Genomic DNA, 14084 nt, shown 5'->3' on the forward strand with positions numbered 1-14084 from the left:
AATGCCTTCAATCCTGACTTTGAACACTGGCCAGAATACATTGCCCAGCTCGAGGCACACTTCGCCGCATACAACATACCAGGTACAGAGCGGCTTGCCTTTTTCATTGCCAACGCGGGTGTAGTGTTATACCGTGTGCTCATAAAACTGATCCGCCCAGAGACTAAAACTTACGCAGAAGTGACTGATGCATTGAACTCCCACTTCCGTGACAGTGTAAATGTGGTAGGTGCACGCTACAAATTCTTTCATCTCTGGCAAGGTCCTACTCAGTCTAATAAATCTTGGTTAGTGGACCTTCAGGGACTAACATCTGATTGTGCCTTTAATTGTTCATGTGGACTCTCTTATGCAGATGATATGATTAGAGACGCTATTGCACAGAATGTGGCGGACCACCGCATCCACAAGCAAATCTTACGATTTAAAACCCCGTCTTTGCAGGAAGTAGTGGACTTGCTAGACAGACAAGATACATTAGATACGGCTACTTAAGCGTTCGACGTGACCCGGGGTGTGTGTACTGTTAGCACGGCACGGCCCTCCCACCCGGCCCCGGCAAGAGTGCCGCGCCGCACTGCGCTGCTCGCGTGCAAGTAAACAAGTTTCCAACCAGGAACCCACTAAGAAACTGAAATCTTGTCCGAACTGTTTTCGTGCCCACCCACAGGACAGTTGCCCATCTCGTCAAGCACAGTGTTATTTTTGTAATAAAAAAGGACATATGCAAGCTGTGTGTAGTAAGATAACCAAATTCACAACCTGTTTCCCATTCACGTGATTTGTGTGGTCGTCACCGCAATGGAAACTGCCGTGATCATGATTCACATCATCAGCCTATGGATGTTGATGCCATTTTTTCAAGGCCTTCTGCTTCACGTTCTTCTACAGCTCGTCGTGTGAATAAACCAGTTTTGCCAGATGCTGCTTCTCACATTCAGCGCGATGCGAGGAAACTTTTTGTGGCTTTGAACATTTGTGGACGTTCTGTTCGGATGCAGATGGACACTAGTGCGTCTGTTTCTTTACTGAACAGATCAACATATGACTTGCTTTGTTCGCGCCCGCGTTGTCGTTCACATTCCACACTGACTGCATTTACTGGACAGGAAATCTCAATACTCGGCACTGTCGTTTGCAAGTCACATATAGTGCAATGACGAAAACAGTGTCTTTCCATGAGATCCACTCTAGTGATGCTACGAACATTTTTGGCATGTACGCGTTTGAACTTTTTGGCCTCGCAATCCAGGATAACGCTAGTGACCATGAAGACAGTGTTGCCACACTATGCAATGATTTTGCTGAACTCTTTTCTGATGGCCTTGGTTGTGGCACAGACTTTGCAGCACATGTTGTAGTTAAAGACAATGCCATGCCTATTTTGCGGCACGCACGCCCAGTACCGCAAGCACTGCGCGACATCGTTGCTGCTGAGCTTAAGCATTTGCAAGACAGTGGTGTCATTGAACCTGTTCCTGCTTTGCAATGGGCTTCACCTATAGTGTGTGTGATGAAACCAAACAGTCATCTCCGTATTTGTGCTGACTAAATCTACAGTAAATCCCCAGACAGTGGTCACTATGTTTTCCTTACCGTGTCCTGAAGACATTTTTGATAAGCTTGGTGCGCAAAAATTCTTTTCCACGATTGACTTGCGGGATGCATACTTTCAAATTCCGCTCAACGAACAGTCGCAGCGTTATTTTGTGGTCAACACCCACCTTGGATTGTTCAAGTTTCACCGACTTCCATTCGGTAGTCCTTCAGCTCCTGCTACTTTTCAAGCTAACTTGCAGCAGTTGTGTGCCACTGTCCCTGGTTGTTCCAATTATCTGGACGATGTTGTTATGTCAGGTTGAGTACCTGACGAACACTTGCAGAATTGGCGTGCCTTATTTACTGTACTTTATCAGGCAGAACTCAAGTGTAACAGACAAGTACAATTTTTTTCCACCTGAGATTCAGTAATTAGGACATATGATTACCGGACAGGGTATCCACCCCTCACCATCACATCTCTGTGCGATTAGGAACTTGAAAGAACTTCAGTCTGTGTTTGGCAAAATTACATATTATGTTTACATTCGGTTTATACCAAATGCAACACAGATTGCAGCGCCTTTGCGTCGCCTTACGCATAAGAATGTTCCTTTTGTTTGGGCTTTTGGAATGTGATGCTGCTTTCCACAAGCTCAAATCTTCTTTGTTGAGTGATCGCTGCGTGATTTCTTTCGATCCCTCCAAATCAGTTGTTTTGGCTGTCGATGCATCTTCTCATGGCATCGGAGCAATTCTCTCACACTGCATTAATTCTGTCGATCACTTTTGGGTCTAAGTTGCTCAATTCTGCCCGGCAAAACTATTCTCAAATCGAGAAAGAAGGTTTAGCTATTGTATATGGAGTGACAAAGTTTCACGATTTTTTGTACGGTCGTAAGTTCTATTTGGTCACCGACCATAAGCCTCTGACATCGTCGTTTCACCCATCAAAGCCAGTTCTAACCCGTACTGCAAAAAAGTTGCAACGTTGGTCTTTGTTTTTGTCTAACTACAATTATGAAATTTTGTTTCGGCCTGAGGCCCAGCATGGCAATGCCAATGCTTTGTCTCGCCTCCCTATCGGTCCTGACGAGTTTGATTCTTCCGAACTGTCATGTACGTTCATTGATTCGCAAGATAAGGAATTAGTTGATTGTTTTCCAGTGGATTTTCGTCGCATTGCTTCTGCGACAGCTGGCAATGCTTCTTTGCAGATTCTTTTGCATTATATTTGTACTCAATGGACTCCATCTGCTATGTAGATTAGTGATCCCCTTGTTTGATGTTACTTTGTGCAAAGTCACAACTTTGCTGTACACCATGGTGTTATTTTGTTACGAACTGACAATAATGAGTCTCATGCGGTTGTACGAGGGTGTCTCAAATGAAAACCTTAAACTTGTAATAACAAATCGAAATTTGGCGCAGTTATCCTGTAAGTTGGTAAGCGTGCTACAAACAGCGTGCAGAATGACCTGTAGGTGGCAGCATAATGCAGATGCACACATACCGTTGCAGTATCAGTGTAAAGATGGCCGCCCCACTTGCGGCTTGCACTAGGGAAGAACAGCATTCTGTTATTCGGTTTTTGCGTAGTGAAGGTGTGAAACCTATTGAAATTCATCGATGAATGAAGGTTCAGTACGGTGATGCATGTTTGTCACAGCAGCAAGTCTACGAATGTGTCACAGCAGCAAGTCTACGAATGGAGTAGGAAGTTCGCAAATGGTGTGACTTAAGTGGAAGATGCTGCTTGTCCAGGTCAGGCACAACGAGTTGTGACTCCACAGAACATTGCAGCAGTTGAAGCCATAGTGAAGAAACCACCAAGTGACACTGAATGACATTGCAGCACGTTTACAGATTAGTCATGGGTCAGCACACCGCATTGTGCATGATGTGCTCCAGTTTCACAAAGTACCTGCAAGATAGGTGCCACGGCAGCTGACTCCTGAAATGACAGAACGACGTGTTGATGCTTGTGAGGAACTTCAGCACTTTGAACGAGAAGGTGATGCCTTTCTTGCAAGAATCGTTACTGGGGACGAAACCTGGGTTCACGTCCACCAACCAGAAACGAAAAGAGCAAGCAAGGAATGGCGCAATTCCTCATCACCAAAACCAAAGTAGTTTCGAACAGAACCATCAGCAGCGAAGGACAGATCTCCTAAAAAATCATCTGCAGTCTGCAATCAAATCAAAGTGACATGGATTGCTGTCAGCAGGTGTCCTTTTGCAACATGACAATGCAAGGCCCCACACTGCCCGTACAACAGTTGCAACAATCACAGACCTGCTTTTTGGGTGTCTTCCTCATCCACCATACTCACCAGACCTTGCCCCCAAGTGATTTCCATATGTTTGGACTACTCAAACATGCAACGGGAGGAAAGAAGTTCCGTTGTGATGAAGAGGTACACGACGCAATGCACGAGTGATTGCGCGGTCTACCAAAAGAATTTTTTTCTAAGGGAATTCATGCACTCTGTAAGCAGTGGAGAACTCGCATTGAGTGTGGGGGAGATTATGTTGAAAAGTGATACAGCTTTGTACCAGCTCTGCACAATAAATAACATTTAAAAAATATTTTAGGTTTTCATTTGACTCACTCGTACATCGTTCATTGCAGCTGGAAATCCTCCACTTACTGCACGCTAGTCATTGGGGTATAGTGCGGACAAAGCAATTAGCGTGTCGTCACTGCACTTGGGTCGGCATTGATAAACAAATTGAGAATTTGCTTGCTAACTGTCACTCTTGCGCGGAGCATCAATCTGCTCCCTGTCAGCGCTTCTTTGCGTGGCTGACTCCTCCTGCGCCTTGGCAGCACGTTTATATTGATTTTGCGGGTCCTTTCTGGGACACCTGCTCATTGATAGTTATTGATACATACAGCAACTTCCCTTTTGTTGTACCTATGTCTCCTACTACATCTGCCAGTACTGTTCGGGCTTTGAAATATCTGTTTTGTATTGAGGGCCTTCCTGAAGTTATTGTCTCCGACAATGGCTGCCAATTCGTGTACTCCTTTGAAGCATTCTGTGCTGCTAATGGCATTCGCCATCTGACCTTAGCCCCGTTCCACCCCCAGTCAAATGGCGAGGCTGACGCTTTGTGTGTACATTTAAGTCTCAGATGAGCAAGTTGCAAGCCATGCACTCGCACAAGAGATTTCCTTGCTTCCTATTGCTCCAAGCCGCACGGCGCCCGTTCCCCAGCAGAATGGCTACATGGCCATGCCCACCGGCTGCTGCGCACTCCCAATACTCTGCCTCGTTCTGGGTTGGAACCACATACATTGGTGTTCTGTCGCGTTCTCTGTAGCAGGCAACGCTGGAAGCAAGGGTGCATTCTTCGCCAGCTTGGCTGCGACTCACTTGTCATTTCTGGCCCCTCTGGAACTGTCAAGCGACAACGGAACCAGATCTGTTGTGCCGCCCTCGGTTTTCTGCCGCTGGTTCTTTTGCAGCAGAATTGGATGCTTCGTGGCTTCCACTGCCACAGCTCATGACTCCACTGACGGCATCTGTGGCGAGGGCACCATTGCCTGTGCCGCCAGTCTAGTCTGCAGCATCGGGCAGGCACCTCTAGCCACCGCCACGGCCCCACCTCTGACCGCCGTCACTGCCGTGTTCCTCCACAGTGCCGGAGCCAATGGACACTGCAGCTGCCGTCACACCACTGCCAACCATGGAGGTTGTTGCTCCGCCGCCTCATCCGAGCATACCCAGTGGCGGTGTGGGCCACGGGCAGGCTTTAAACGGGACATTTTCCTCGCCCCCCTCGCGAGCAATTCGGAGACGCAGGTGGGCAACGCGCCCCAGCACTTCCGCTGTCCGCCCCCTCAGTTGCACCGCCCCTGGGTCCCTCCACCCGCCGTCAGAAGCATTACTCCACGACGGTGCACCATTTCAGGGGGGAGAGGTGTAGTATTGATAGTTCCGATGGCACAGCGTAGATGCACACTCGTAGGTTGGCACTACAAGAGCAGACGAACTATGCCGACCACAGCTCCCTCTAGCTGACGTTGTGGAGCTCAACGAGTGCCGCTCTGCTTTCTGCCCCATTTCATCAAGAGCAGACGGCCTGGATACATCGTTTCAACTTCAGAGTGTTTACTTACTATTGAGACTTTGTACTACTTACAACGGGGAGGGTGTTATTTTTTCAAAGAAACAGACCCACGCACTGCCTTCCAGGCAGGATACAAAACCTGTAACTTCATTTGCCATCTAAAATAGTTCCCACATTCTGAATAATCTAACTGTTGTGCCTTATTACTGTACAGAGAAGATAATATATTTGAATTTTTACCACTGATATTCTTAAACAAATAAATCATCTATTTGAAGACAAGTTAATAATATTTCATTAATTTTGAGACTTATGTCCCAATTCAGTGACATATTTCAACAATCACATCTTTCTTTCAGCTACAGTTACTAACCTCTCATCAATGTATGATGCTATAAAAAAGTCTTACGGTCAATTGTATGAACATTGCTGACTGGAGATGATATTTAGCCCTAGTTCAGAAATTGAACTCTGTTCAGGAATGTGTTCTGTTATGTAACCTAAACATGAATTCACTTCACAAAGTTCAAAATTTACCTTAATCGGCACAAATGAAGCTTGACAACACCACCAAAATTGGCTAGTCATGATTATCGTACTTTAACCGCAGGCACTAATCACACATAGTAGATACATATTATTAATTACTGAAAATCAATTTTATTCCACTGCAAATGACATGAACTAATGTGTGGTTTTTCTTAACAGCTACTCTACTCTTATTATTACCTATTGCATGTGCACCACATTTTTCATTTCAAACTTTACAACTATTGCCTAAGCTATCAAAAATATCCAAGCACAAATTATCAGGACTACCTGTTTGGGGCCAAGAGAAAACATTTTATACTTTTCAGTCTGTTTTAAAAATATGCTTCATTAAAGTTTTTATTTTAATAATTATTTTCTGCTTTTTACTGTTGTGTGAGAAATTTTTCAACTGATTTAAAATTTTTTCACAAGATTAAGAGAGAGAAATAAATTTCAAGTTTATTTCAGTTTCCTGACAGCTGAGCCAACCAATATATTGCTTCTTCCTATGTGTATCTCACAGGAAAACCATGAAGGTAAAAAAACTAGACAATTGAGCTCATTCTTACCACAAACCATTTGTAATGAACAGAAAAAGGAGAAAATAGCAGTGGAATACAAAATACTCTTTGCCACGCACCAGACAGGAAAGTGATTTAGTATTACAATGTCATCTAGTTCTGAGCTGTGTAGAAAGTTTGGAATCTCTAGGTCATCAGGAAGTTAGTTAGAAATAAATTGCAAAATTTGTTCTGAACATACCAACATACATGAAAATGATGTAACAAAAACATGTTAAAATGCCGTTCTCCAGACTAAACCATTCTCCCCTCATTATTTTCAGGTAGGATAAGCTTCTGGAAACACACAAGAGTGCAACTATAGCCAAGCTAGATCACTCAAAGCAATGCAAATCTGATAATGATGTACTCTGTCACATCTCCTTACTCTGTGGCTAAAATTTTAGCAGTTTTAAAGTTATTCATTTGAAATCCTGTAACAGTAATCTCACTATCAAATGGGATACCCACAAATTTTACTAACTGTTCCAAATTGAGTACACTTATCATTCAAAATTCAGGTAGATTAAAGATTTAATAATCAAAATCAGAGATTTCTGCAGGAAATATTCTAAATAATACAACCAATCTATTCACTGTTAATCAAAATAACACATTTCAGTTACACTACTAGACAAGGCTTGTAAAATACAAACACATTTCACAAAGAAGTGTCTTTCTACAGGGTTCCTCGTTCCTCCTCATACAAAATTTATCACTTAGAGATAATTGCAAATACAGTCCTATTAAAAACAGACAAGCAGGACACAGTCTTCTTACACATTTGACGACACCCCCTAACCAAGTGAGTATCAGAATACACTTTTGCACAGGAAACATATTAAAATGGGAAATCAGCTGCAAACACCTATTACTTATGGATCTCTCACACAGGTCAAATTTCCTGACATTAAAGCAGTTTGCCAGACCAAGACTCTAACCTAGAGACTGGCGATTTGTGGGCATTGCTCTTGCTAAACTGTTCAGGCCCAATTCATGATTGGCCCCTGTGAAAAGTGATAAGCAAGGCAATGGTTTTGTCACAACCTCAGTTGTTCGGTCTGGTTCCAACTTAATACACAAGGGATAACTGTTTCCCCACATTTACATTTTATGCTACAGAATCTAATCACTGTTTAGTTACATGCACCAGGAGAAAAAGAAAAATGACCTAGGAGTGTATTATTAGTAATACACATCTAGTACAAACAAATCATTTAAGTTGTCACTTACATTTACAGAGGACTTTAGTATTATTTTATGTGTATTTGCCTTTGTACATATATCTGACCAGGCAAATCTACAATGAAGGCATAGTTAATTCCAATTCCAACATGTATTTTGAAAATAACCACAATGCTTGCATGCTGATTCATTGTACATGTACTACAGCAGCAAAATAATAGAGGAGCTAAAACTGTCCACAAATTACGAAAGTTAGCAGTTTCCTGTGTAGACCTACCTCATTCTCATCTTGCTTTCTGTATGAAGCTAAGGCTGCCTCAACTTCCTCAGGTAGATTTGGAGGGAATGTGATGTTTGTTTGTGCCCACGCTTAAAGCAAGACAAAAAAAATATCCATTATTCATTGAAGATATGAAAGCATCCACATGGGGTAAAAATCACATACAGTTTTGTCACAACATGACTTCAATGAACCAGGAAATTAGCAAAACGTGTATCTGGAACAAAAGGTAATTTAACTTTTAAACACTAACAGGATTTTATTTAAGTGTTTTTACACAACCTTATTACTCTGGAATTTTGCGTCCACTGGATCATATACCCTTCCTTACTTCTCATTAAAGCATCTAACTAGCTTTTTCACCAAGAACTGCCTGTTGTGTGTGTCAGTGAAGCAATCAACAGAACTGTCTCATCATACTGGTATTCCATAAGCCCTGAACTCTGACGATTCTGAAGTGTTGATTTCATTCCCCACTGACAATGCCCAAATTTTCAGGGAAAAAAACTGAGGTGACTGCTCGTCAAGCAACATAATTAGCTGAATTTTTCCAGCATGGTGGTTACATCCTTTTTGTTTCTGAAGAATTTAATAACACCATCCTTGAATAATATCACAGCTTTGTAGCTTCACTCTCACTTAGTCATTTTAATTCAAAATCTTAAACATGGCTGCCATTCAGCAACTGTATAAATTTGGAAAAAAAAACAGCCAATCAGTTGCAAACCAAAGGTTTATTTAGCCCTTGACCTAGGTTTCAATATTTCTAAACATATCTTCAGAAGAAGTGGGCCTTGTTATATCACATGGTGGTAAATTGCATTACCTGAAGCTGAGCGGCTGTTGTCATATATAAAAGTGATATAAAAGTAAAAAAAAAAAAACACATGCCATGAATTAAAACAGCAGCCAGCTTACATTCAGCTTATGTCAGAATAAATGCATAAATGTATTTGCTCACTGGTAAATGCTCTTGTCTACATAAATTCATAACAGGAATCCAAAGAATAAAATATCTGCATAACCTGAATATTCACCACATCAGAGACAAAGACCTTCATTCCATTGAAGATATGGTCTTGGGGAAATCAGATGAATCCTTTTGAAATAGGCCATAGTTACGATAATAAGCACCTTCCACTGATAAAGTTTCTCACTGTTGGTCAATGTTATCATTTAATTGTCAGCACGTACAGTCTTTCACAAAAAAACTGATAACTGGCCAGCTGCTGCAGAGGCTAAGTCCAAGTCGTTCACTTATGGTGGCCAATGCAGTTAATCACCCCTCAGAATTCTAATTACGGCAATATGCATGATCTCACAACACTGTAGAATGTGGAAGTGTCTGGAGCAAATCTTGTCCTTTCCTTGAGAAGCTGAAAGGCTGTAACTGCTCATGGTGGTAAATGTCGTACAACGTAGCCATGAAGTCATGAGATCGAATCCACTCCATTCCATTCCATTTTTTTGCGTTAGTCACATTTTGATTGTCTGCGGAAGTAGTCAGTCTGATGGAGCTCAAAAGTAATTCCCTTCACACTCTAACTCACCTGCAATACTAGAAATCTCCACAACAATTCCACCACACAGGTCACACGTTTCAAGACGAAGTTTAGACGTGGGAGTTTCTTCACCCTATAGCAGCCCTCCGTAGCTAGCGACCAGCCGCACTCCGCTTGTCAACATCATCAGGCGTCGTACGACCAGGTGGATGCAGTGCTATGATTGTGTTTATCTGTCATTTTCCGATTTGAAGTTCTTTCATCTTGCAGTTACATATTGGATTTTGCAAGCGCGAAACTTATGAATGTTGTTCAAGAGTTGTGAAATAGAGTTCAAAGTGGAAAAAGTCTTAAAATCTGAAACGCATAGTTTGCTCTGGGTTTAACAGAGGTGTGAGGGCAGCAAGGCAGCTCAAGTATACTTTCACTGTGGGTGGAGCATGTGCTTTTGGGCAAAACATGTCAGCAAAGGATTTTACTTTTTCAAGAAATGTCTTTCATTGTCATGACTCATTTTCTACATTCAGGAAGTCTCATTAACAAACATACATGATGAACCGTGACCATTTAACTGTGGTACAACAGTATAAATAAAAGGTGGGACTATTAATGCATTTCAGATCAAACATTGTCATTTCACTCATTGAGAATTCCTAAGCAGTACTGTTACTGGTGTCTAGTTATGATGTATTTATGTTAACTTCTTAAGTGAAATTGATGGCTGGGCCATAAGAAAAGACATCACCTTGACGAAAGGATAGTGTGACATAACATTTTTCAGCAGGTGTGTCAATAAGGATGTCATGCACTACAAAACCCTCTCCCGGGTCCCATCTATTGCAGCTGGTGTTTGTTGCCAACAACTAAGTGTAATTCAGCTTACCACGGTAACCTTACGACGAAAATCTATTTTAACAGAACAGAAAGTACTGTAACACTAGCATGTCCAAAACAGCACGAATGAATAAGATATTACTCATTCTCAACTTCAAAACAGTATGTTTTTGTTTGCTGTCATATGTCAAACAGAAACCGTATACAAATTTGGCATTTCATAGTTATAATTTATTTATTGACTTTGGATCTGAATGCCTTTGCTCTGTCACGAAAAGGCTACAAATTCTTGTCTTCAGCGAGACTGGAACCGTGACCCAAAGCAGCGCTCTCTTCAAAAGCAAACACGCCTCTATCTTGCCACAATACTCAGATGAGAATCAGCAGGTAGTAATATGACAGCACAGATGGACAGACAGATAAAGTACTTGCAGAGACTATCTCTACATGCTGCTAATCCACGATGCTAAACTCCCACTATGTCGGACTGTAGCTCAGGCTTATTTTCTGCTCATAAAAGAGTTGCTCAGCAGTGGGTGAATAGCTTCCACACCCTGGTAACCTACACAAAACACAGACCCATAATAAACTAGTTCATTGCAGTGAAACGCCATATGCCCGTGTCTTTCTGGCAGTGTCTTTTTTTTTTTTTTTTTCTTTTTTCCTTCTTTTGCAGTAGACTGTCACCTCAGTTTGGAAGTGATAAACAACTGTTACAGTCTACAACACCATAACTCACACCCACTCCCTCCCTGCCCAACCACAACAACCATGGATGCAAGTGTTCCGAACTGCCTTGCTGTCTTCACCCAGAGCAAACAATATATATCAAATGTTAAGATTTTTTTTCCACTTGCAGCTCTATTTTATAACTCCTGAAAAACATTCATAAGTTTCGAGTGTGCAAAATCCAATGTGTAACAGCACAATAAAAACTTCAAATCACAAAATGACAGATAAACATAATCATAGCACTGCACTAAGAGAAATTATGTCCCTTTCATAAACAATTGCTTCCCAAAAAACAGCTCTAGAAAAACAGCTCTAGAAAAACAGCTCTAGAAAAACAGCTCTACAGAAACAGCTCTACAGAAACAGCTCTACAGAAACAGCTCTACAGAAACAGCTCTACAAAAACAGCTCTACAAAAACAGCTCTACAAAAACAGCTCTACAAAAACAGCTCTACAAAAACAGCTCTACAAAAACAGCTCTACAAAAACAGCTCTACAAAAACAGCTCTACAAAAACAGCTCTACAAAAACAGCTCTACAAAAACAGCTCTACAAAAACAGCTCTACAAAAACAGCTCTACAAAAACAGCTCTACAAAAACAGCTCTACAAAAACAGCTCTACAAAAACAGCTCTACAAAAACAGCTCTACAAAAACAGCTCTACAAAAACAGCTCTACAAAAACAGCTCTACAAAAACAGCTCTACAAAAACAGCTCTACAAAAACAGCTCTACAAAAACAGCTCTACAAAAACAGCTCTACAAAAACAGCTCTACAAAAACAGCTCTACAAAAACAGCTCTACAAAAACAGCTCTACAAAAACAGCTCTACAAAAACAGCTCTACAAAAACAGCTCTACAAAAACAGCTCTACAAAAACAGCTCTACAAAAACAGCTCTACAAAAACAGCTCTACAAAAACAGCTCTACAAAAACAGCTCTACAAAAACAGCTCTACAAAAACAGCTCTACAAAAACAGCTCTACAAAAACAGCTCTACAAAAACAGCTCTACAAAAACAGCTCTACAAAAACAGCTCTACAAAAACAGCTCTACAAAAACAGCTCTACAAAAACAGCTCTACAAAAACAGCTCTACAAAAACAGCTCTACAAAAACAGCTCTACAAAAACAGCTCTACAAAAACAGCTCTACAAAAACAGCTCTACAAAAACAGCTCTACAAAAACAGCTCTACAAAAACAGCTCTACAAAAACAGCTCTACAAAAACAGCTCTACAAAAACAGCTCTACAAAAACAGCTCTACAAAAACAGCTCTACAAAAACAGCTCTACAAAAACAGCTCTACAAAAACAGCTCTACAAAAACAGCTCTACAAAAACAGCTCTACAAAAACAGCTCTACAAAAACAGCTCTACAAAAACAGCTCTACAAAAACAGCTCTACAAAAACAGCTCTACAAAAACAGCTCTACAAAAACAGCTCTACAAAAACAGCTCTACAAAAACAGCTCTACAAAAACAGCTCTACAAAAACAGCTCTACAAAAACAGCTCTACAAAAACAGCTCTACAAAAACAGCTCTACAAAAACAGCTCTACAAAAACAGCTCTACAAAAACAGCTCTACAAAAACAGCTCTACAAAAACAGCTCTACAAAAACAGCTCTACAAAAACAGCTCTACAAAAACAGCTCTACAAAAACAGCTCTACAAAAACAGCTCTACAAAAACAGCTCTACAAAAACAGCTCTACAAAAACAGCTCTACAAAAACAGCTCTACAAAAACAGCTCTACAAAAACAGCTCTACAAAAACAGCTCTACAAAAACAGCTCTACAAAAACAGCTCTACAAAAACAGCTCTACAAAAACAGCTCTACAAAAACAGCTCTACAAAAACAGCTCTACAAAAACAGCTCTACAAAAACAGCTCTACAAAAACAGCTCTACAAAAACAGCTCTACAAAAACAGCTCTACAAAAACAGCTCTACAAAAACAGCTCTACAAAAACAGCTCTACAAAAACAGCTCTACAAAAACAGCTCTACAAAAACAGCTCTACAAAAACAGCTCTACAAAAACAGCTCTACAAAAACAGCTCTACAAAAACAGCTCTCATGGATTACTTGCAAGGGGAAGACAGGAAGAAAATACGTCTGGACATTTGTTTTGCTTTACAGTAATATTGTTTCATTCACTGATTTCTCAGTGAAGAACAAAAAGGAAAGCTGGAAGATTGGGGACTTAATGCCCCACTGACAACAAGGTCTTCCAATGCACAAGCAGGAATAGGATTGGGAAGCAGGATATTATCTGTGCCCTGTTAAAATATACCATTCTAGCATTTTCCTAAAGTTATTTGGGCAAACCATGTGAAACAATATGGATGGTCAGATGGATATTTCAGCTTCAGTCCTTCCATAAGGAAGGTCGGTCTCTGAGTCTGGGGACTTAAACAGTACAGTAATTTGTTTCCCCAAGGATTATTTTACAATGACACAGGAGCTTCATACAAGGAACAGACATACGAATTTACACGTGTGTAATGAGAATAGGACACCTCACTCAGCACAAAGAATAGGTCTGTAATATTAATTTTTGTTACCACATAAAAGCGTTCCACTATCAGCAATCCACAACATTCAACACAGCCAAAATATACAATCATAGCCTTATGCTAAGGTTTTCCCCTTGAAGTTTATCATTCAGTGTTCCTCAAAACAAAAGAACACAGTACCATTAACAAACCATAAAAAGACAAAATGTATCTCACACAGAATACACGTTTTACAAAGTTTCAGTCGAATACAGGACAAGTACCAAAACCAGAATTTTATGAAGAACCATCAGTTGCAATAAAAACCTTTTGTGAAACATAAAAG

General features: G+C 41.0%; 1 protein-coding gene across 3 annotated transcripts in view; it reads right to left on the bottom strand.

Annotated features, from left to right (window-relative positions):
- Positions 1–14084, bottom strand: part of LOC126184728 (uncharacterized) — a 171079-nt gene that overhangs the window by 63255 nt on the left and 93740 nt on the right. For all 3 annotated transcript variants that reach the window (XM_049927265.1, XM_049927263.1, XM_049927262.1), the window contains one exon: positions 8170–8261. In XM_049927265.1, coding sequence (XP_049783222.1) covers positions 8170–8261 — 92 coding nt within the window. The remainder of the gene's footprint in view (positions 1–8169; positions 8262–14084) is intronic.

Source organism: Schistocerca cancellata, chromosome 4 (genome assembly GCF_023864275.1).
Source record: "Schistocerca cancellata isolate TAMUIC-IGC-003103 chromosome 4, iqSchCanc2.1, whole genome shotgun sequence".
NCBI classification, from domain to species: Eukaryota; Metazoa; Arthropoda; class Insecta; order Orthoptera; family Acrididae; genus Schistocerca; species Schistocerca cancellata.